The sequence below is a fragment of the Erpetoichthys calabaricus genome, chromosome 4 (assembly GCF_900747795.2).
Source record: "Erpetoichthys calabaricus chromosome 4, fErpCal1.3, whole genome shotgun sequence".
Classification (NCBI taxonomy): domain Eukaryota; kingdom Metazoa; phylum Chordata; class Cladistia; order Polypteriformes; family Polypteridae; genus Erpetoichthys; species Erpetoichthys calabaricus.
This window is the reverse complement of record NC_041397.2, coordinates 300531048-300556973: the sequence shown is the minus strand read 5'-3', so window position 1 is coordinate 300556973 and position 25926 is coordinate 300531048. Positions and strand designations below refer to the sequence as shown.

Genomic DNA, 25926 nt, shown 5'->3' with positions numbered 1-25926 from the left:
TTTGAAGAATCGGCGTTATAAGCTTACAGATGGCTTAACGTCTATTACAGAGCTGATTGCGTGGCAATCGGTTACTTGGAGAAAGAAAAGGAAGGACAGGAATTGGAGGTCAGTACGTTTGAAAGAGACAATACTGCAGGGGCGGCCTTAGGCATGTGCAAACTGTGCACCTGCACTGGGCCGCCAAATCCCAGGGGCCGCCATGCCAATATATATTGAATATAAAACAGAAAGAAAAAATAACGACACAGCTAAAAACGCAGCGGCAAATTTCGGCAAAAGTTAAACGCTTGTGTCATGAGCACGAGGGGGCTATGCAGTGTCCGCAATGGACGTGGCTATCCGCCATGCATAAGATACCATATTGGCATTGGTGGGAAAAGGGGCCACCAATTCTTTCTCTGCCCAGGCCCGCCACGAGCCTAGAGCCGCCCCTGAGTACTGCTGCTAAATATTAAATTATTTCATCGACGGTCGTGTATAATCACTGCGCCACCGTGTTCCCATGTTTAATAACATGCTTTAACTTCTGTCATCATGAAAATGATATCACGTATACATCAGTATTTTAGTTATTCAGAGAGCTGTAATATCACGAATGTATTGGATTCTGTGTCCTGTCGGAGGAAGAGAAAGCCCGTTTAAGAAGCACGTAGTGATTCACACACATAGAGCACATAGAAGATCGAATACAGAACAAAGCATTTAACGTGCTACTTTAGTTACGATGTGATTTGAGAAACTGGTTAATTAAACGATTTTAAGATGAAGTTTATGATGTTCTACTTTAATGACAAAATAAACTACGTTATTAAAGTGGAAATTTCAAGATTAAAGTTGACATTTCGTCCTTTTTACCCACTGTGTCCCTATTTTTTTTTTTTTCTCTGTACCCTAATAAGCTTTCATATGACACTCAGACAGTGGGCTACGACTTGCCTTTTCACAGCGACTTTGATATCTGACAACTTCTTTTTTATTTTGTGCACTGTGCGACTTTGTGAACTTGAGATTTCGAGTTTCTCCGACACGCTATATCAGTCGATTAGTTTCCTTTTGTTGTTTATACCACTGTTTAAACCAACAAATAGTACATTTTTCTTTGCCTCCACTTCTATTTTCCACCCTGCTTTTCCCATTGTCTTTTCACAGAACACTGAGCTTAAGGGATATTTATAATGCTTTGCATATTCAAAGAGGTGTAATTCTGGGAGAAGTTGGGGCGGGACAGCAGCAGCGTGCACGAGCGTTAATTTCCACGCTGACAGGGATTTATGTTTGCTGTTTGCACTTTTACAACCCGAGTAATCTTGAGGTCTAACGTTTACGTAAGATACGTCTATACAGTTGCCTGAGTAACGCTCAGGACTCACGCTGTTTGCACTTTTACGGCCCGAGTAATCCTCAGGTCTAACACTTATGCGAGATCAGTCTATACAACTGCCCGAGTGACACTCGGGACTCATGCTGCTTGCACTTTTACAGCCCAAGTTATCCTCGGGTCTAACGTTTACATAAGACATGTCTATACTGTTGCCCGAGTGACACTCAGGACTCACACTGTTTGCACTTTTATAGCCCAAGTAATCCTCAGGTCTAACGCTTATGCGAGATGCGTCTATACTGTTGCCCGAGTGACACTCAGGACTCACACTGTTTGCACTTTTATAGCCCAAGTAATGCTCAGGTCTAACGTTTACGTAAGATACGTCTATACTGTTACCCGAGTGACACTCAGGACTCATGCTGTTTGCACTTTTACGGCCCGAGTAATGCTCAGGTCTAACGTTTACGTAAGATACGTCTATACTGTTGCCCGAGTGACACTCAGGACTCACGCTGTTTGCACGTTTATAGCCCAAGTAATGCTCAGATCTAACGTTTACGTAAGATACATCTATACTGTTACCCGAGTGACATTCAGGACTCATGCTGTTTGCACTTTTACGGCCCGAGTAATGCTCAGGTCTAACGTTTACGTAAGATACGTCTATACTGTTGCCCGAGTGACACTCAGGACTCACGCTGTTTGCACTTTTATAGCCCAAGTAATGCTCAGGTCTAACGTTTACGTAAGACACGTCTATACTGTTGCCCGAGTGACACTCAGGACTCACGCTGTTTGCACTTTTATAGCCCAAGTAATGCTCAGGTCTAACGTTTACGTAAGACACGTCTATACTGTTGCCCGAGTGACACTCAGGACTCACGCTGTTTGCACTTTTATAGCCCAAGTAATGCTCAGGTCTAACGTTTACATAAGATACGTCTATACTGTTGCCCGAGTGACACTCAGGACTCATGCTGTTTGCACTTTTACGGCCCGAGTAATCCTCAGGTCTAACGCTTATGCGAGATGCGTCTATACAGTTGCCCGAGTGACACTCAGGACTGATGCTTTTATCTCTCTTTTTATAGCCCAAGTAACGCTCAGGTCTAACGCTAAGGAGGTTAATCCTCTCCAGCATTCAGCCACAATTACAAGACAACTGAAACAATTCTTCATCCTCTCTACCTCTGTTGACTGTTCCCCTTGGCCTCCTGCCTCAGACTCCCTGACATGAGGCAGCGGACCTGGGAATGCTTCTGCTGTCGCATCCTGCCCTTGAGGAAGCACTTCCAGGTCATAAGAAAAAAAAAAACGGGAGGTCCTTCCCCCGACAGCGCCCTCTATTGATACCCAGGGATCCCAACAGGGCTGCACTTCCGGACTCCCAATCCCTCGTGTGGGTGTCCTGAATGGGCTACCCTATGCGGACCACTGCCACATAGCGTATGGGGGATGGAACAATTCCCAATCCTCAGCTTTTATCGGTCCGTCCTTTAAACCATACTGGCTGGGTATAAATTTATTTTCTCGCCCTGCCAGCACTGCACTGGCCTCCCGTCCGGGTAATGAATCATCTTCGGTCCCAACCAGGATACCCATTCTCCTCTGACACCACCTAACCTGCCTATCTTTGGTTAGTGGGAATTCCAAGCTGGGGACCACCTAGGATAGGAACCCGATGTGCTTATTGTAACTTTGCAGCACCACCATGCCATTCTTCTTAATGCAGCAGCAGACCGAGATCATCCCACTCCTCACCTCAAATAAGAGCAGCAGACCTCAAGCACACTTGCGTGCCCATTTTATGACAAACGGAAAAAGAGGTGCAGGTGGGCAAAATAGCACCAGGCTGGCGTTTGGGGGCATCTGAATTGAAACCTGGGGTCACAGCTCTGATGGGGGCTTTTTAATGATGAAGTGAAGTTGGCCACTTGTCCGAGGTTGGAATCTTACTTGTCCTGGCCTGGTCACATTAAAACAGCCACAGCTGCCAGCCAGTAAAAAAGACAAAATGTGTCAGCTTGTGAAACCTGAGGCGTGGGAAGGTCGGAAACTATGCGCCTGCCCGCCAGCCCGCCTGGATTAGTGCGAAGTGCGTCTCCGCCAAGCTGCAAAATGCCAAAACAGGTACGTGAAAAGAGTGGCGATTTGATTGGGCTTCTGCCGGGACGTGAGCATTTAAGGACGGGGGGGGGGGGAGGAGGTGGGCACATGACAAAGTTGTCGATTTGAGGAGAAAGGGGGGGCTGCTGGACAAACCAACAAAACAATAAAAAGCAGCTTTACATCCGTCCATGGGCTCAGTGCGCCTTCTTTGCATTACAGAGTGACTGAGAGCTGGAATCTCCATCAGTAGCATCAGATGTGAGGGAGGAATCAACCCTTGGGCATCATAGGGCACAACACCACCCTCGCCAGTTTACTGTTGCCAGTTAGTGTAGCCTTTACTGAAAAAGAGAGGAATAGCTAGAGAAAAAGAAGGGAGCTCCACAAAGGGAGAACAGAATAGATAGATAGATAGATAGATAGATAGATAGATAGATAGATAGATAGATAGATAGATAGATAGATAGATAGATAGATAGATTTGAAAGGCACTATATAATAGATACAGTGCATCACTTTTTCCACATTTTGCTATGTTACAGCCTTATTCCAAAATGGATTAAATTCATTTTTTTTCCTCAGAATTCTACACACAACACCCCATAATGACAACGTGAAAAAAGTTTACTTGAGGTTTTTGCAAATTTATTAAAAATAAAAAACTGAGAAATCCCATGTCCATAAGTATTCACAGCCTTTGCTCAATACTTTGTCGATGCACCTTTGGCAGCAATTCCAGCCTCAAGTCTTGTTGAATATGATGCCACAAGCTTGGCACACCTATCCTTGGCCAGTTTCGCCCATTCCTCTTTGCAGCACCTCTCAAGCTCCATCAGGTTAGATGGGAAGCGTCGGTGCACAGCCATTTTAAGATCTCTCCAGAGATGTTCAATCGGATTAAAGTCTGGGCTCTGGCTGGGCCACTCAAGGACATTCACAGAGTTGTCCTGAAGCCACTCTTTTGATATCGTGGCTGTGTGCTTAGGGTCGTTGTCCTGCTGAAAGATGAACCGTCGCCCCAGTCTGAGGTCAAGAGCGCTCTGGAGCAGGTTTTCATCCAGGATGTCTCTATACATTGCTGCAGTCATCTTTCCCTTTATCCTGACTAGTCTCCCAGTCCCTGCCGCTGAAAAACATCCCCACAGCATGATGCTGCCACCACCATGCTTCACTGCAGGGATGGTACTGGCCTGGTGATGAGTGGTGCCTGGTTTCCTCCAAACGTGATGCCTGGCATTCACACCAAAGAGTTCAATCTTTGTCTCATCAAACCAGAGAATTTCCTTTCTCATGGTCTGAGAGTCCTTCAGGTGGCGCTTGGCAAACTCCAGGCGGGCTGCCATGTGCCTTTTACTAAGGAGTGGCTTCCGTCTGGCCACTCTACCGTACAGGCCTGATTGGTGGATTGCTGCAGAGATGGTTGTCCTTCTGGAAGGTTCTCCTCTCTCCACAGAGGACCTCTGGAGCTCTAATAGAGTGACCATCGGGTTCTTGGTCACCTCCCTGACTAAGGCCCTTCTCCCCCGATCGCTCAGTTTAGATGGCCGGCCAGCTCTAGGAAGAGTCCTGGTGGTTTTGAACTTCTTATACTTACGGATGATGGAGGCCACTGTGCTCATTGGGACCTTCAAAGCAGCAGAAATTTTTCTGTAACCTTCCCCAGATTTGTGCCTCGAGACAATCCTGTCTCAGAGGTCTACAGACAATTCCTTTGACTTCATGCTTGGTTTGTGCTCTGACATGAACTGTCAACTGTGGGACCTTATATAGACAGGTGTGTGCCTTTCCAAATCATGTCCAGTCAACTGAATGTACCACAGGTGGACTCCAATGAAGCTGTAGAAACATCTCAAGGATGATCAGGGGAAACAGGACGCACCTGAGCTCAATTTTGAGCTTCTTGGCAAAGGCTGTGAATACTTATGTACATGTGCTTTCTCAATTTTTTAATTTTTAATAAATTTGCAAAAATCTGAAGTAAACTTTTTTCACGTTGTCATTATGGGGTGTTGTGTGTAGAATTCTGAGGAAAAAAATGAATTTAATCCATTTTGGAATAAGGCTGAAACATAACAAAATGTGGAAAAAGTGATGTGCTGTGAATACTTTCTGGATGCACTGTAGATAGATAGATAGATAGATAGATAGATAGATAGATAGATAGATAGATAGATAGTATAAAGACACAAGCAGAGGTGTATGCTTGTTCATTTCGGTGAATTCATTAACAAATGTTTATTCACATTATAAGAATATACAAAGGACTTTTTTACACCCATTAAGATCCTCGGGATTGGTGTTCATTATGAAAGGCGCTATATAAAGGCACAACTTTCTTTTTCAGTTCTTCCAACTACGTGAGACGAATACCGAGGTCTGCTAATTTTATTCCGGCTTTAGAGCTTGTTATTATGTATAGTCAGAAGAAAACGTTATATTTCTCAAGTTACGAATTATGGATATTTGCTTATTGTAGCTATAGTTATTTATATGATGATTATTAATGTAAGCATTTTTCTATACATATTTTTTTAAACCTGCTTATCCAGAGCAGTGTTGCGGCTGCCTATGCCAGGAACCATAGGCGCCAAGAAAAGCAATGATCCCCAAACAGGGTGCCAGCCCATCACGAGGTGAACACACAGTCATAATGGCCGTCACCAGCCCACCTAACCGTCATCATTGTGAGGCAGCAGCGCTACCACTGCACCACCGTTGCCGTAACCCTGTTTCGTTTAATTGCAGGTGGCGCCGTGACGCTTTGCGTGGTGACGTCATTGATGTGATGATTTAACAATGATGGGCATCTTGAATCGTAGTAAGGGGCGTTAAATTAACCAACGGCACGCAGCGATCGTCCATTCTTTCGAATTCTTACAGTTTCTAAACGTATCAGGATTTGAATCATGCCAAACAAGTTTAGTTATTGGGTGGATTTACAGGCTTTTACCTTCTGATCTTCCTGCCACTTCCGCCGTATTATCAGTACACTACCCATCTTTGCGCGAGACATTAATAAGCATTTGCCGATTTTTGCATACATTATAGAAACTAACGTACTGTACTTGCAGAGGGTCCTTGGGATAGTGTCCACTATGAAAGGTGCTATATAAAACTTCAGATTTGCTTTCTTGTTCGGTCTGTCAAGCTTTATTTTCTATATCGTCTTCCCACTCCGCTTTCTAAACGCAGCCCGCTGTTTATATACTGCGCGCGTCACGAGGCCCGCCTGCTCGTTAATGCAAATATCCCGCTCCTCCAATCACGTGGCTGCGACTCGACACAGTCAGCGCGGTGCCGTCTTCGGCAGTTTGTTGTAGTTCATCGGGCTCATCGATTAGTCTCAGTTTAGCGTGATCAGCTTGTGACTGAGTCGTGAACTGTGATCGGACATTTTTCAGGTAAGGAAAACAGAGGTTTACAGGTGAGGCAGTTCAACTCGCTAATCACAGAGTTGGCGACGTGTCGTGTGTTGAATAGCACGCACAATAATATTTTTTTTCTGAGTATTGGACAGTAAGGAAACTATCAACCCACTAATGTATATTTAATGACGTGAGAGGGAGAAGAACTAACATCACAGAAGTATAGAAAGAGCTGCACTACACCCATAAAGCAACTTGGAATTGTGTCCACTGTGTAAGACACTTCACATTTACTTTATGGTTAAGTCTTTCTCACTATGTGACCCTCGGTGAGTCCCTGGACCTGCCTGCATGACTATACTGTGCAGACATAACCCCAACTGTACTAATCCCTGTAAAGCACCTTGTGACAGAGTCCACCATGGAAGGCGCTATATAAAACTGCAGCTTCATTTTCTTGTTCGGTCCTTTGCACGATTTAATTTTTATTAATCACTGAACAGGCATTTGCTAGCGATGTAGAAACAAATGCACCACACTCATCAAGAAAATCGGGATTGTGCTCACCGTAAACGGCACTATACACAACTCCAAATGTACTTTAGTGTTCACTCTTCATCCCTCTGTGATACCCTTAACATACCTGTGCTTGTATAAACGCTACTGTACGACACCTGCAAAGTGACAGTGATCACCATGAAAGGCACTATATATATATATGACACTACACATTTCGGGCCTTTCTCCTAATTCATTTTATTTTACTGACGCTGTAGAAATATTGACATCAATGCACTGTGTCTATAAAGTAACTGCAACTTGTGTTCTTTGTGAAAGGCACTATATAAAGCTACAGATAATAATAATAATAATAATTCTTTACATTTATATAGCACGTATTTGCTGGTTCGGTCCTCATCACTACGCGACCCTCTGAAAGTCCTGTAACCTGCCTGCATCCCCACTACACCAATATAAAGCCAACAGCATCATCTCGTGTGATAAGAGTTTTCCATGAAAGGCGCTATATGCAACTACAAATGGGCGTTCTTGTTTAGTCTTTTCCACTGTTTGATCTTGTGCACTTATTCACATTGTAGAAGCTAACGCACTATTACCTGTAGATCCCTCCATGAAAGGCGCTATAGTGTATGCCACAAGCGGTCCCTTAATCTGCCGTTAAACACCTCGACAATTCTTGCAAGACACTCCAGAAGTCCGCTCACTCGCCATGAAAAGACAACAGAGGCGTAGCTAGGAGCGGGCGCATTTTGGTGGGCGGCATTATTGGCCAAAAGGCTCAGTACAATTCGTGTGTAAGCAGAAGTTTTCGGAAAAATATCAATCATGAATGAAAAAAGTACAATTCTCTGATTTTTATCCACAAATGCTGCTAATTTTCAGACTGTCCTTCAGACACAGCAGTTGAAATGTATGAGGCGATAATAAAAATAAACATGACACCGATAATAATTTCTAGGAACATAAGCAACTAATTTATAATTTCGTTTCGTTATCAATCCGAATGCGTTTTTGCTCTTTGCAGAAAACATCCCCACCTATCACTTGTGCACTACACTGGTTCTTGTTTTCGCAGCATAATTATATTAAACTAATAATCAGAACCCAGTGCGTCTATGCTATATTCTGGACTCGTTGATGCTTATACAGGAAATAACTAGGCGTCCCCCGTCGCCCCGCCCATGTAGTAGTGAAACGGGACAGTGAGGGCCCCGCCCAGCTCTCTACTCCTGACGTCACTCTTCCCCCTCCCCTCGGATTAGCGCGATTAAATCACTCCTGCAAGCGAACTCTGATTCTTAGCGCAATGAGAGAAGTCGCAAAATCAACCGGAATGTTGATTTACAACCCGATCTGAATCCGTGAAGAAGTTCTCTCGTGAAAAGCGCACAGACATACAAACGGGTCTAAAAAACTATAAGAAATTTTGCGCTTGGACCACGAAATTTTTTAAACCGTTTCTTAGCGAGCACCTATAGGCCAAGGGTAACCTACATTCCAAATTTCAAATCCCAACTCCTCATGGTTCGGGAGATTTCGTGATGAGTGAGTCAGTGGTATTTGGCTTTTATATATAGAGAGAGAGATTATATGTGAAAAATTATTGTTGTTTCTCTATATATGAATAAATCGATGCAAAATGTATCTTAATTTTTCTCTATACGTCATTTTAATTTTCTATTTAAATAGGTGAACATATTCAGATATGTTGGAGGGCAGCAAATTGATGCACCGTCCCGCCCCGAGCGGCACGAACTCGAGCTACGCCACTGGAAAGGACCCAATATTATTAAACATGGGCTAATCCATCGCTTGGTAGTGCCTGTCTTGGCTGCATTTTCTACAATGGCAGGCCCCCACCCAGGAAGGGATGCCAGTCCGTCAAAAACACTCAATTTGGAGGCACATCTTTCAGAGGAGTGCTGGTGTAGCGGGTTTGGTGGGCACAGGCAATGCTCACCCGAGAGGTGCCAGGTCTGTGCCACCTGCCACATACTGGACATACATCCCCGAATTGAACAGTCAGTTTTTGTGCCTATTCCACCACATGGGCTCGCTGTTTTAACAGCGCTCTCTTTTTATGCTTCTTTGCCATCTTTTATTAAACTTGAGAAGGCGCCCTTGTAATTGAACGGCTAGAAGGGTCGAGTGACGGGTGACTTTAAGTCATTTCAGCCGGCATGGCCGTGGCATCCCATCAAGGGTTGATTACTGCTTTGCACTCGATGCTGCCGGGCGGCTAGGCACCACTCAATACCCGACCCTGCCTTGCGGTCAGAGGCATGGGGGGCTCAAAGCACGTACTGTATGTAAATCACAGGCCAGAGGACGGAGCTCATTTTCCGGCAGTTACACACAAGTCAGTCAGATCAGCGTCCACAAAACCACAACTGAGTTCACAACAGCAGGCCTGCAGGCTGACACCCCCGGGGTGCGCCCACCACTTCTCAGCATACCGCGGGGTCCCAACTCCCTGCCTTCGTTTACCTTCCAGTGGGTCTGCACTCTCAATCCAGGAAGAAGAGAAAAAACAAACACTGCCACAGCACCACCTGGTGGCCACCAACTGCTAACACAAGAACAACAGATACCGGGAATAATCCACAAAACGAGCCCACCCATCTACTGAAAAGCCTGATCAGCAAGTGTAGGAAGAACATGCAACAGAAACATAATCGATGAACGAATACGTCATTCAATAAATCAATCAAGCAATAGATGAGTGAACAAAGAGAGGAAAGAAAAACTGATTAAATAAATTAGTGAATGGAAACATTATGGGACAAATCCATTAATAAACGGATACATACATAAAGAAACACATGAATTGGTGGATAACTGGAAGAACAGACAAACAAACAAACGCATGAACGAATAAATGAATGAACTAAAGAAATGAAAGAATTAACCAATGCATTTATTAATGACTGGCTAACCGAGCGAACGAATCGATGAATGAACAAACAGATCAATAAATTAATTTACAAGCAAATTAAGGGAAAAAAATTAATAGATGAATGACAAACTCGATACATTCATTAAAAAATAAAAAATGTGTTAATAAATTGCCGAATGATGGAATAAACAAATACATTACAATTAATGAATGGTTTGGATAATTGAATAAACACACAAATGCACAAATAAATGAATGAATGAATAAACAAATGAACAAATGAATTATCTCATGAATGGTTGGATAATTGCATAAACATACAAATGAATGAATGAATGAACAAATGAATGAATTAATTAATTACATACATTTATTCATTAATTGTTGAATAATTGAATGAACATACAAATGCAAAAATAAATGAATGAACGAATGAATGAATGAATACATACATTTATTCATGAATGGTTGGATAATTGAATAAACATACAAATGAAGGCATGAATGAATGAATTAATTAATACATACATTTATTCATAAATAAACATACAAATGCACAAATAAACGAATGAACAAACAAATAAATAAACAAACAAATGAATTATCCCATGAATAGTTGGATAATTGAATAAACACACAAATGCACAAATAAATGAATGAATGAATAAACAAATGAGCAAATGAATTATCTCATGAATGGTTGGATAATTGCATAAACATACAAATGAATGAATGAATGAATGAACGAATGAATGAATGAATTAATTACATACATTTATTCATTAATGGTTGAATAATTGAATAAACATACAAATGAAGGCATGAATGAATGAATGAATTAATACATACATTTATTCATAAATAAACATACAAATGCACAAATAAACGAATGAACAAACAAATAAACAAACAAATGAATTATCCTATGAATGGTTGGATAATTGAATAAACATATGAAGGAGGGAATGAATGAACGAATGAATGTATGAAAACATACATTTATTCATAAATAAACATACAAATACACAAATAAACGAATGAACAAACGAATAAACAAACAAACGAATTATCCCATGAATGGTTGGATAATTGAATAAACATACAAATGAAGGAATAAATGAATGAATGAACAAATTAATGAATGAATACATACATGTATTCATTAATTGTTGAATAATTGAATAAACATACAAATGCACAAATAAACGAATGAACGAATGAATGAACAAATGAACAAATAAATTATCTCATGAATGGTTGGATTATTGAATAAACATACAAATGAACAAATGAATGAATGAATACATACATTTATTCATGAATGGTTAGATAACTGAATAAACATACGAATGACTGAATGAACAAATGACCTAAAATGGGTGAGTAAAGAATGACTAAATGCCAGTATTAATGACTGGCTGACTGACTGAACGAATGAACAGATTAATAAATGAATGTAGAAACAAATGGATGAAAGAGTCAGTTTATTAGTTAACTAATTGATTAGAAGCTACATGAATACATTAACAAATTAAAAATGGACATATCCATTAACAAATGACTGTATGAATGAATTAACAAATGAACAAACAAATCAATTAATGAATGTGTGTGGATAAATGAAAGAACAAACGGATGGATGAATGAGTGGAAAGATGAATAATTGAATAAATGAACAGAATAATAAATGAATGAGCAAGTGAATGAATGAATGAATGGGAGAAGGGGTGGGTGAATGAGTGGATTAATGTACTTTCAAGTAAATTCTGAATGAATGAATGGATTAATAAATGAAAGTCCAAACGAACAAGTGAATGAAGACGCCAATGAATGACGAGCTGTCCCAGTAGAAGGTCCAGCGCCCGCTCTGCTGTATTGCCTGTAGCTTATCACACCGAATGGCAGGCTGATTGCTCACACAGACAGCTCTTTGTCACGGAGACCCCCGAACCCGTCAATCAGCCGCGAGTTAAACTGTGAACACCAAACAGCTGATGACGGCAGGATGAACAGCTCACGCTTGTATCTTTTCTTGTTATTTTAAAGAGAATTCCACACCCAATGACATGAGAAAAGTCCCACTTCTACCACCCCGAGACACCCAACGGTGTCACCACACAGCCCCGGTACTTTTCATGGAGGTTTTGCCAATGAATGAAACTCTATAAATGATGCAAATCCTTTAAATGTTTAAGGACCCGATCCTGGCTGTGAAAACTGCATTAATAGGAACTTACTCAGTCAGACTCAGGGCCCTGTGCTCCGTGGGGTCAATGATGGACAGAACAGGGGGTTCTTAACCTAAGTGGGTCTACAGACGGGTTTCAGGGGATCCGTGAGGGTCAGATAAAAACGAACATTTAAATTCACTATACAGCCTGGCACTGTTGATTTTTCTCGTGTGAACGTTCTCTCCGTGACCCTAATTGACGCTGGGAGCTGCTGATTGCCCCAGCTGTGCCATGTCCCCATTTTAAATGGGAAGCGTGAGTGCAAGAGAAGGAAGAATTGAGAAAAAGAAAAGATGGAGGTTAAAGGGAGAAAGAAAGAGAGGGCAGGAGGCAGAAGGAGCCCCGGTGCGAGCGAGCTGAAGAGAGCAGGCTGGGAAGGAGAGCCCCTCGAGTGGCACGAAGGAGTGGTCGCTCTGGCTGAGCAACTCGGGGATCCGGAGCGATGTGCACTAAAAGGAGCGACTCGCCGTAGAAGACAGCAGGGGGGGGTCGAAGAGACTCCAATGTGAGCGCCATGGCTGTTGGGGTCCCAAGCCGAGGTCCGGAGAGGAAGCCTTACCGTACTCATGGGACGGCCCGTCAGTAAGGCGACTCCTCTGCTGCAAGGCCCATATGGGATAAGCAGAGGGAGCCACCAGGGAAAAAGAAGGCATCGGGCTTGAGCTGATTTAAATGGATTGATTTATTTATTCTGATTTGAACCTTTTATTTTAATGGATTACTTACAGTACGTATTGTTGAACTGTTAACTGCACTTTTTGAACACTTGTTTGGGATTTGGTTTTTTAATCAAAGCACAGATCACTTTTTCCACCTTCCCCTCGCTTTCACGTGTGTTTTGTCCTCATCTGCCATGCTCCTCCGGTTACGTTACCGACGGTGTCGGGTTCAGGACGCTCCCATAAATGAAGAGGGAGCAAAGGGCCGACCCGCGGCGTCACAAGTGCTTGCAAAGAGTTTGGTTTTCATTGGACCAGAGAATGGCTTCGTTTTCTCCCGCTCTCAGGCTCCCTTAACCTCCTTAGCGTTGCATTTTTTCTTGTAGAAAGTGTTACTTGAAAAATGACCCATTTATTAAATCTCACATTTCTACTGTAAAACATGCAAGACACTAAAAGTACAAAGTCAGAAGTGCAGAAAGTATAATAATGATACAAATCATCTACTCTCTATATATAAAATCCTAAGCCGAAAAGTGCAACGGTGACGTTTTTATGACACGTTTTTTGTCACGCTTTAAATCAGGCTTATGTTAAAACCTACATATATATGTTTGGTATCATTCTTTTCAGAATGTATCACACGTTAATGGGATGTTGTTAGATTTTCAGATTCTTATTCCATTTTTTTAAATTATAAACTAAAAAATATCAAGAACTCACGTCCCGCAAGACGAGACTTTGTGCCAAGAGATGTAACCAGGCCCGGGGCCGGAAATAAAAGACAAAGAGTAGGACAGCTGCTGTACAGGCTTTTAAACGTTCGAAATGCCGCACGAGATGCAGATCACACAACACGGCACGGCAGCAGCTGATCGAGCAAAGAGGAGGTAAAAGAAAAACGATTTGTTTCCCATTGTGTCACCGATTAAGACGGGGTCTCAGAGGTGTGACCGCGTCAGCCCCTCTTTTCACAACGCGAGCGGCAGAGACGTGCAGTGGCTGGTGTGTAGCGCAGGCCGGGAAGGGGTTGTGACGATGTGGGTTCTGCTCCACATGTTCCCATCTAGGCTTCTGGGGAGCTCACCTTCAGTAATGTCACCGATGAGCTAGACAGTGAAGACATCAACAACGAAGCAAAGGGGATGGTGCAAAAAGTGCAGAGTGCTTTTATTTAAAAACAAAACCAAAAATAGTGTCCACATAAATAAGTGCAGTGCATCACAAAACTTTAAATAAATAATTCATTTAAAACAGAGGTGAATCCGTGGAGGTTAACATCCAATAAATACTGTACATCCTTCTAAAACGAGGTTAAAATGATAATGGCTGGAAGCTGTCTTGTCTTAAAACTCCAGTGCTTTCTTCGTTCTACTGGCGAGGTTCCCCTGCTTCTCCCATATGGGCCCCGCAACAAGGGAGTCACCCTACCAGCAAATGAAGCTCTTTCCTATTCTGGTCCGGTAGCCTTTACGATCCCCGGCTACATAAGGCTCCAGCCGGACCAAGACTTGGGTTCCCTCCCCAGCGGCCGGGGCTCAACACGCCCAAAGCCTCCTGGACTGCCGCTCCCTTCAAGTCATCTCCTCTGCCGGTCACTCCAGCTCCTCAAAACTGTTCAGCTGGAGCGACTGCTTTAACCTGGCCACTGTGGAGGGAACCCAAGTCTCTGAAGCCTTACATAGGCAGGGGTTCGGAAGGCTACCGGACCAGAATAGGAAGGGGGTTTGCCCGAGATGGCCTAACACTCCTCTGGGTTTCTCCTACCAGCTGCATACAACCTTCAGCGAGCCTGCTCTCACTCTCACTCGCTCATGCTTCTCCTTTAACCTTCCGTTCCCGTTCTTTCCTTTTTTCTCACCCTCCTATCCGCCTCGCGCTTCTACTATATATTACGGGGATGTGGATCAGGTGTGGCGATTCAATCACGCTCCGGCCACACTACCACGCCCCCTCTTTAAGCCGCGAGTGTGGCGATTATCTATTTAAAACTGGCCTTTTCAATTTGAGCTGTGGACCCAACTACACCACAGGGGTTGCCAAGCAAAGCGAGCAGGGGGCGAACCCTTAATAATGCTAATACCGTATGTAGAGTCCAAATGTGTCGTTGGTGTGGTGTATCTTGAAGCACACTGAAATACACAATCCCACGTCACAGTTGGGATAACGGTAGCGGGACTCCTTGTGGATTTACTTTCCAGACTGATGAACAGCACACTGCACACGTGCGTCACTTTCGATTTCAGTCTCACTGCCTGAAGGCAGATTCACGTCGTCATCGCTGCTCGTAATCACTGTCATGAGCGTCCACCACCTGGGCTGCTGCTTACGAGACGCCATTATGAGGCTAGGGTGAGACGTGTCTGCACCGTTGCCCGGGTAAGACTCGAGTCTGTCACTTACACGAGACGCGCCATTACCCTTTCCGGAGCAACGCTCGGCACTAACACAGTTGGCAACTTTTACAGCTTGAGTGACGCTCGGCTCTAACGCTGAGGAAGTTAAATGCCACTCTAAAAGTGAGTTGTCACGTGTCTTTTCCTCAAGATGGCTACTGATGTGGTTTCTTCCCAACTCAGCAGAGGACTTCTGCAGCTCCGATACGGCTGATTTGTATTTCTGCATCACAACATGCTGCCGGCAAACATATTCGTCCCTCACAGTTTCACCTCTTTTTCATACAAACGTTGACTCATATTTTGCGCCACGGATTGACCGCCATCTCACTGTCTTTGTAGTGTTGTGATGAGGTGTATTTTTCAGATGTTTTTGGCAAGTCTTTCCCAAGAAGACAAGTGGCAATGCGTTTCAGGAGTCACCAAACTGGCCATTTAGAGTCTTAGGGTCACAATTTCGGGAAGGTGCACATCAGGCTATGCCGTTACTTGTGCCAGCGCAGGCTCAATGCAGAAGATGAAGTCAGCCTTTACTGTTACCACTGGGTTCTTGGTCAGGCCCTTCTTACCTTCTTCTTGCTGAGTTTGGCCAGACACTAGAGAAAGTCCTGGTGGTTCTAAATGTCTTCTATTTCTCAATTATTGAGGCCATGGTGCCCTTGGGAGCACTCACAGCTTTGATCTTCTTCTTCTTCTTCTTTCGGCTGCTCCCGTTACGGCTCGCCACAGCAGATCATCTTCTTCCATATCTTTCTGTCCTCTCCAAGTCCTCACAGGTGGTGCGGTGGTAGTGCTGCTGCTTTGCAGTAAGGAGACTGTGGAAGATTGTGGGTTCGCTTCCCGGTTCCTCCCTGTGTGGATAGCGCTTTGAGTACTGAGAAAAGCGCTATATAAATGTAATGAATTATTATCTTGCTCTGTTACACCCATCACCTGCATGTCCTCTCTCTCCACATCCATAAATCTTCTTCTAGGCCTTCCTCTTTTCCTCTTCCCTAGAAGCTCTAATAATTATTCATTTATATAGCACCTTTTCTCACTACTCAAAGCACTTAGACAATGGGGAGCCACTTCAACCATCACTAATGTGTAGCACCCACCAGGATGATGCCATGGCAGCCATTTTGCACCAATACGCTCAGCACACGTTAGCGGTTAGCGGTAAAGTGGTGACAGAGATAGCCAATTAAAGACAGGGGGTAACTAGGGGGGCCAGTATGGTCGAGGCCATGGAGGACAATTTAGACCGGTAATTGTGATACACCCTACTCTTTATGAAGGATAGCCAGGGCTCTTTTATGACCACAGAGAGTGAGAACCTCAGGTTTTACGTCCTATCCGAGCACAGCGTCCCCATCACTGCACTGGGGCATTGAGATCCACGTAAAGACCCCCTCAAAAACACCTCCTTCAGCAGCTGCAACCCAAACTTTTCCTAGATGGTCTCCCATCCAAGTACTGGCCGGGCCTGAACAGGCTTAGCTCCAGGTGGATGAGCTCTTCTGAGGTGCAGGTGGTACAGCTACTTTAGAAATGGTTTGACCCCCTTGCCCCGATCAATGCCTCACCAATATTTGATCATGGAGGTCTACAGAGAATCCCTTGGACCTGGTGCAGTGTGAATTGTAGGGTTTTATATATGCCGGTGTGTCTCGTTCTAAGCAATGCCCAATCAGGTCACTTTGCACAGGTGGACTCTCGTCAAGTTCCTGACACGTCTGAAGGAGAATTAAAGCAAACAGGATGCACCTGACCACAATTTGGAGTCCCACAGCCAAGGGTCTGAATTGTTGAGGTTTTTAAGAAACTTGCAACCCTTTGTTATCATTATGGGTTATGGAGAGTAGACTGATGGGCCGAAAAATGGCAACTTCATCCATTTACAATTAAATCTCCAACACAATAAAGGGTACAGAAGGCAGTGTGGGTGGGGCAGTTGCATCAGAACCCCCGGGGGGCTGGGGGGTCCACAGTGACTGCATGGTTCTTGTTCCACAAACGCTTTTATCATTAACACGCTTGCCTGCTCGACACCAGAATGAGAAGGTCAATGGTGTAATCATTCCCACTGCTCCTTAAAGCTTAGCTGACCTTTTTATGTAGCTTATATTTTGTATTTGACAGATTAAGAGTGATGGATGCCAGGCTGAGGGGAGAGGTGGAGATTTGTGAGCAGCAATATGGTTCCATGCCCAAGAAAGAGTCCAACAGATGTGCTGTTTGCTTTAAGAGTGTTGATGGAGAAGTACAGAGAAGGTCAGAAGGAGTTTCATTGCGTGTTCGTGGACTTACAGAAAGTGAAGATCAGAGTGCTGAGAGGGGAGTTATGGTACTGGATGAGGAAGTCAGGAGTAGCAGAAAAGTATGTGAGGGTTGTGCAGGATATGTATGAGGACAGTGTGACTGCGGTCAGGAATGACCGCCTGGATCAAGGTGAGAGTGGGATTACATCAAGGATCGACTCTGAGCCTTGTCCTGTTTGTAATGGTGATAGACGGGTTGATGGATGAGGTCAGACAGGAGTCTCCCTGGACTATGATGTCCATGACTGACACTGTGATGAGAGTAGACAGCAGGCTGAGGTGAACCTGGAGAGGTGGAGGTACACACTGGAGAGAAAGGGAATGAAATGGAGTAGCAGTAAGATGAAGTACATGTGTGTTGTCATGGACGGCCGGGATGCCTCTTCGCTGGGAGGACCTTGGGAGGGAGCATATCCAGAGCAGTACCTCCACCGGAACGCTGGATGGCAGTCCCCCTGGGTTGCAACGGTGCCACGGACTCCCGCAGGGCTTCATGGGAGATGAAGTTGTCTACCACCCTGTTGGGGTCCGGGGGGCATTGCCAGGGAGTACTGTAATGGTTCTTTCACCACACCTGGAAGTGCTGCCGGAAGTGGGGCATCAAGCACCTGGAGTACTTCTGGGTAACATATAAAAGGAGCCAGCAGACAGTACTCAGGGAGCCAGAGTCGGGAGGAGGGAGACGAAGCTTACCGAGGAGGTGTGGAGGAGAAAGAGGAAAGAGAAAAGAAGGAAGATGAAGAGATAATGGTGTTGAGTTGTGTGCTGTGTGCTAACTTGAGACTGTGTCGTGTACTTCTGGGAATGGGGACTGCCCAGAAGTGAAAAAATGAAATAAAAATCACCTGTGCTTTTATGCTGTGATCTTCGCGGAGTCAATGGAAGCTCTGATCAGGGCGCTCGAGAGACTGAGTGAGGTGTCTGAGTGTCTGGGTTTGCGAGAGTCCTGAATAAAAAGCAACATCCAGGCCTTTAATGACCTCTTGGGCACAGCCATCAGCAGTGTGTCTGTCTGCGGAGAGTGTTGACCTCATTGAGAGGTTTACTTACCTTGGCAGTGACATTCATGTGTCTGGTGACTCCTCCTATGAAGTCAGTAGATGGACTCGGAGAGCATGGGGGGTCATGAGGTCGCTGGAAAGGGGTGTGTGGTGCTCCTGATATCTATGCAAAAGGACGAAGGTCCAAGTCTTTAGAGTCCTGGTGCTTCCTGTCTTTCTATGTGGTTGCAGGACGCTATCAGTGACCTGAGACGAAGACTGGACACCTTCACTACTGTGTCTCTCCGGAAAATCCTTGGGTCTTGCTGGTTTGACTTTGTGTTGCTCATGGAGTCCTGAATGAGGCACATAACCTGCATTGTGAGGGAGAGTCAGTTACGGCACTACGGCCATGTGGCGCAATTCCCAGAGGGTAAGATCCTCATTGTTGGGGACCCAAATGGCTGGACCAGGCCAAGGGGTCACCCATGTAACACCTGGCTGCGGCAGATAGAGGGTCATTTCCGGAAGGTGGGACTGGACCACTGCGTGTCTGCCTGGGGGGTTGCCAACCGGGATCCCGAGTTGTTTTGTCGTGTAGTGTGTGTGGCAATGTGCTGTACCAGTGCATGCTCCCCAACTTGACTTGACTTCACTTGTGCTTTTATAAGTGTTCAGAAGCCATTAGGAAGGCTAACAGAATATCAGGTTATATAGCGCCTTGATGTGTGGAGTACAAGTCACAGGAGGTGATGCTCAAGGTGCTTTATAACACACTGGTGAGGCCTCATCTGGAGTACTGGGTGCAGTTTTGGTCTCCAGACTACAAAAAGGACATAGCATCACTAGAAAAGGTCCAGAGAAGAGCGGCTAGGCTGATTGAGGGCTACAGGGGATGAGTTATGAGGAAAGATTAAAAGAGCTGAGCCTTTACAGTTTAAGCAAAAGAAGATTAAGAGGTGACATGACAGAAGTGTTTAAAATGATGAAGGGAATTAGTGCAGTGGATCGAGACTGTGACTTTAAAATGAGTTCATCAAGAACACGGGGACACAGTTGGAAAGTTGTTAATGGGAAATTTCACACAAACATTAGGAAGTTTGTCTTTACACAAAGAACGATAGAAACTTGGAATAAGAGACCAAGTAGTGTGGTAGGCAGTAAGACGTTGGGGACTTTCAAAACTCAAATTGATGTTTTTTGGAAGAAATAAGTGGATAGGACTGGTGAGCTTTGTTGGGCCGAATGGCCTGTTCTCATCTAGAATGTTCTAATGTTCTAAAGGGTGCCTCCTGCATCTGTCTGGGTCGGGTTAGGTGGCTGGCACGCCCCCTAGTGGTGTCACAGTGTGAGTGAAAGGGAAGGTGGTGAAAAGGTGCGACTGCAAGGAGCAGAGGTGGTGAAGGTAGACAAATTTAAATACTTGGGTTCAACAGTCCAAAGAAACAGAGAATGCGGTTGAGAGGTGAAGAGGAGAGTGCACTGGCATGAGTGATTTGTGGTCTATAAAACAGTAGTGGGATCAGCTATGTTGTATGGTTTGGAGACGGTGGAACTGACAAGAAAGACAGTAGGCAGAGCTGGAAGTGGCCGAGATGAAGATGCTGCGATTTTCGCTCAGAGTAACGAGGGTAGACAGGATTAGGAAGGAGGATATTAGAGGGAGAACACGGGCATGACAGTTTGGTGACCGAATGAGAGAGGCGGGAGTGAGATGGGCATGTGCAGAGGAAAAGAATGATGAGGATGGAACTGCCAGCCAAGAGGAAAAGAGGAAGAACAAAGAGGAGGTTGATGGATGTGGTGAGGGAGAACATGAAGGCAGAGAATGATGTAAAAGACGGGGAGAGATGGAGACCAATGATACGCTGGGGTGACCACTAAATGGGAGAAGCCAAAAGAAGATACGCTGTAATGATGCATCTCATTTTATCAGTTGGTTTGTATTTAACTGAGGTGGCACATTGGCACAGTGGTATCACTACTGCCTCACAGTAAGGAGACCAGGGTTCGTGTCTCAGGTCCTCCCTGCATGGAGTTTGCATGTTCTCCCCATGGGTTTCCCCCTGGTGGTCCGGTTTCCTCCCACAGTCCAAGACATGCAGGTTAGGTGGATACTAAATCGGCCCTAGTGGGTGGTTCAGGTGTGTGTGTGTGTGTTTGGACTGGCACCCTGTCCAATGTTTGGTCCTACAACTCTGTTCAGGAATTAGCAGGTTTTATTTCACATGAGGAGGCCTCATTTATTTTGTGCACTATGACCCATCACATTCTAGTTATGTCACTGTTTCCGGTACCCGCACTTTGAAGAATGCAGGCTGTTCTGACCACTTGGTGCCAGCCAGATGGACCTAATCAAGTGGTCACTCTATTAGCCTTGCCATCACACCCAATTCATTTTCACCAGTTAACATAACATTGACAAACCCGCTTCTGATTATACAGTCCAAGCGGTCCTCCCAGCATCAAACACAAGGCAGGACTCCCACTCTACCTTCCTGTTAGCACTTCGTGCGCCTTTACGGTCATTTTGGTTTATTTTTCTCAAAAGACGAGTGCGCTACACGACAATAAAAGCTCGGCCGTGGCGAAAGTGCCGATGCGAATGGGCGCTTTGGTCTCGCACTCAGCACCTGCCCGAGTCCCGTTTTCGGCGATTCCCTTTGTCGGATTCTCTTCCGTGTACTTTAATAATGTCAAGCAAGCAACATAATGAGCAGTGGCCGGCTACCGTTAGAAGCGTTAAACGCGCAGAGCCGTCGCCACACCCCGCTCAGTCTGATGACCGCGTATCTCACTTCCACCTGGCAACAGCGACCAGAAAATAAACGTAACAACACAAAGGACTCAAACGGCAGGGTGAATTGAAAAGGAAACGGACTCAGCTTTAACGAAAGTGCGTTAGCGAAGCGCACCGCTTCACCGAGAATGGGCGCCGCTGCCAGGAAGTCCGCCTTCCTCTACGCAGCCAAATTCGCCCTGCTACAAGTGCCTGCACTCCTGTGCCCACACGAGTTCTTTCGCTTCTTATTATTTTTCCCTTCTAGATGCTCCAATTTCTCGGTGCGCCAGACCATTTCCACCATGCCTGACGGAGACACTCCCGGCCCCGGCGCACTCTTACCTTGATGTGCGGGTCGCTGAAGACGCTATCCGTCACCTTGCACGCGATCAGCGCGTTGGGCAGGTCCGTGAAATGCACGTCCACCACTCCCTGGCTATCCTCGCTCCGCTCCTGCTGCAGCATGTCCTCGCCGCGGTGGCAAAAAAAAAACTGTACAGTGCGATTCGGGCAGCAAACCCCCCTCCCGCCCCCCAAATGCGGTGCCAGCTACAGCAGCGGTGCCCTTGGTGCTCGCGTCAGCGACTAAGCGCAATCCAATTGGTGGCAGACAGAGAGCCGCCTAGCGATGTTGCGGCGGTGGAACTGAGTCTGCCCGTCACTCTCTCTCGCTCTCTCTCTCTCTTTTTCTTTTGTGTTAGCGATCCAAGCTGTAGTACTCGAATATGAATATCTTGGGGGTATTTCATTTGTGTACCCGGAGGAGAGCCATCTTTAAACCCATTCTTGCCGAATTTATAGATTCACCATCACTCCGAATGAGCGCTGACAACTGTTCGGCGTATAGCGAGTTCACTTGCTTTACACTAGATGGCAGCAGAGAGCAATACGAACTGCAGCTTTCCAAGCTTTCTTAGTGCATTAGCGGTTCAGACTCACTGCCAGTGCAGAGCCGCAAGGTAAGGAGCAGCGAAGAAACAGCAATACGCCCACGTCAGTCGTGGGTGGCACTAATTTATTATTAGCAGTAGTAGTTACTACTTGGCTAATGCCTTTATCCAAGGCTACTTACAACATCTGATTGTGTTTTTGCTCTTGGGAATACAAGCAAGATGATGTATCTGGCTCACGGTCACACAGTGTCAGAGACAACCCTGGGATTTGAACCCATTACCTCCAACGCCCTAACCATTATGCCAAACTGCCTGTGAATCTTCTTCTTCCTCTTTTCCCACTTCTATGTGGGGGTCTATGTGCTTCATCAGCCTTCTCCATAAAATCTCCACAAGACCCCATTCTGTAATTCAATTAGTGCATCGGATGTATCAACTTTTCACCACACTGGTACATTTTCTTAACAGGCAGTGGCGTGCAAAAGTATTCACTCCCCTTGAAAGTCATCCTAATTTTTTTTGATAAATTGGACTGGACTGCCAATACTGATGCTCTGTACAAGAGAGGACAGAGCCGACTATACTTCCTTAGAAGGCTGGCATCCTTCAACATCTGCAATAAGATGCTGCAGATGTTCTACCAGACGGTTGTGGCGAGCGCCATCTTCTACGCGGTGGTGTGCTGGGGAGGCAGCATAAAGAAGAGGGACGCCTCACGCCTGGACAAACTGGTGAGGAAGGCAGGCTCTATTGTAGGCATGGAGCTGGACAGTTTGACATCTGTGGCAGAGCGAAGGGCACTGAGCAGACTCCTGTCAATTATGGAGAATCCACTGCATCCACTAAACAGGATCATCTCCAGACAGAGGAGCAGCTTCAGCGACAGACTGCTGTCACTGTCCTGCTCCACTGGGATTAATAAAGTATCTATCTATCTATCTATCTATCTATCTATCTATCTATCTATCTATCTATCTATCTATCTATCTATCTATCTATCATATAGTTTCTTTCATATCTATCTATCTATCTATCTATCTATCTATCTATCTATCTATCTATCTATCTATCTATCTATCTATCTATCTATCTATCTATCTATCATATAGTGCCTTTCATATCTATCTATCTATCTATCTATCTATCTATCTATCTATCTATCTATCTATCTATCTATCTATCTATCTATCTATCATATAGTGCCTTTCATATCTATCTATCTATCTATCTATCTATCTATCTATCTATCTATCTATCTATCTATCTATCTATCTATCTATCTATCTATCATATAGTGCCTTTCATATCTATCTATCTATCTATCTATCTATCTATCTATCTATCTATCTATCTATCTATCTATCTATCTATCTATCTATCTATCTATCATATAGTGCCTTTCATATCTATCTATCTATCTATCTATCTATCTATCTATCTATCTATCTATCTATCTATCTATCTATCTATCTATCTATCTATCTATCATATAGTGCCTTTCATATCTATCTATCTATCTATCTATCTATCTATCTATCTATCTATCTATCTATCTATCTATCTATCTATCTATCTATCTATCTATCTATCATATAGTGCCTTCCAGACAGAGGAGCAGCTTCAGCGACAGACTGCTGTCACTGTCCTGCTCCACTGGGATTAATAAAGTATCTATCTATCTATCTATCTATCTATCTATCTATCTATCTATCTATCTATCTATCTATCTATCTATCTATCTATCTATCTATCTATCTATCTATCTATCTATCTATCTATCTATCTATCTATCATATAGTGCCTTTCACATCTATCTATCTATCTATCTATCTATCTATCTATCTATCTATCTATCTATCTATCTATCTATCTATCTATCTATCTATCATATAGTTTCTTTCATATCTATCTATCTATCTATCTATCTATCTATCTATCTATCTATCTATCTATCTATCTATCTATCTATCATATAGTGCCTTTCATATCTATCTATCTATCTATCTATCTATCTATCTATCTATCTATCTATCTATCTATCTATCTATCTATCTATCTATCTATCTATCTATCATATAGTGCCTTTCATATCTATCTATCTATCTATCTATCTATCTATCTATCTATCTATCTATCTATCTATCTATCTATCTATCATATAGTGCCTTTCATATCTATCTATCTATCTATCTATCTATCTATCTATCTATCTATCTATCTATCTATCTATCTATCTATCTATCTATCTATCTATCTATCATATAGTGCCTTTCATATCTATCTATCTATCTATCTATCTATCTATCTATCTATCTATCTATCTATCTATCTATCTATCTATCTATCTATCTATCTATATGCCTCCATATTTATCCACTCCGTATTTTTAATATGATCTCTTATGCTGTAACCATACATTTCCATTTACTGTAGATATTTCACTGTGTTTGCCTGAATATTTAACCCTCTGTGCTTTGGAGGTTTACACCTGAGTCATAAATGACACAAAGGTGACAGTCATTTGACAGTATTAATGAAACATAATGAGGTTCTACTGGTGAGGCCTTTGTGTCTCTCTGGATATAAAAAGCCCCCTTTGTAAGGCCATGGTCTTTGTTGGACAATCACTGCACAAACGAAGACAAAGGAGCATCTGCTGATGTGAGAAACAAAGGCAGGGAATGGCTATCAAAAAGATGCCAAAGAGTTTGAATGCCCCGTCAAGCACTGTTGGATCAGAAAGTGGAAGGTTCATCATAGCACCCCGACTCTCACTAGAACAGACCGTCCCTCAAAACTAAAAATCAGAGTGAGACGCTGACTGGTGTGAGAGCAGTGACTAAAAATCCAACCATGACTCTCAGAAGTCTGCAATGTTCTTTGGCTGACACTGGAGTGAAGGTGCAAGGGTTCCACAAGTTCATAAGCTCTCCATTAAACAGGTGCTTCTATGGGAGGGGAGCAAGAAAGAAGCCATTCATTAAAAAGGTCCACAGAAAAGCATGTATGGCATTTGCTACAAAGCAGGAGAAAGACCCTGTTAAGATGTGGGAGAAGGTTTTATGGTCAGAAGAGACCCAAATAGAACTTTCTGGCCAGACTTCAAAGAGGTTTGTGTGACATAAAACCAACACTGCCCATGGCTCAAGAAACACCAAACCTACAGTGAAATATGGTGGTGGCAGCATCACGCTGTGGGGATGCGTTTCACATGCTGGCACTGGCAATCATGTCAGAGTTGAAGGGACAATGGATGGGCACAAATACCACACAACATCGCAGGAGAACTTGTGGCAGTCTGCTTTGAACCTGTGATCCAGGAGAAGATTCATCTTTCAATATGACAATGACCCAAAGTGACACTGGAATGTGTTGGAATGGACGAGTCAAAGCCCTGCTGAGAATCGGTGGCATTGTTTGAGAAACCGCTGTCCAGAGGTGCCAGCCCACCAACCTAGAGGGT

At 44.1% G+C, this 25926-nt stretch overlaps 1 protein-coding gene across 1 annotated transcript in view; it reads right to left on the bottom strand.

Annotated features, from left to right (window-relative positions):
* LOC114641983 (calcipressin-1) overlaps positions 1-22412 on the bottom strand; it is a 119627-nt gene extending 97215 nt beyond the window's left edge. Inside the window, exon 1 of the mRNA XM_028790987.2 lies at positions 21913-22412. Within this exon, the coding sequence (XP_028646820.1) occupies positions 21913-22035 (123 nt within the window). The 5' untranslated portion in view covers positions 22036-22412. The remainder of the gene's footprint in view (positions 1-21912) is intronic.
* Between the last annotated feature and the right edge of the window lie 3514 nt (positions 22413-25926).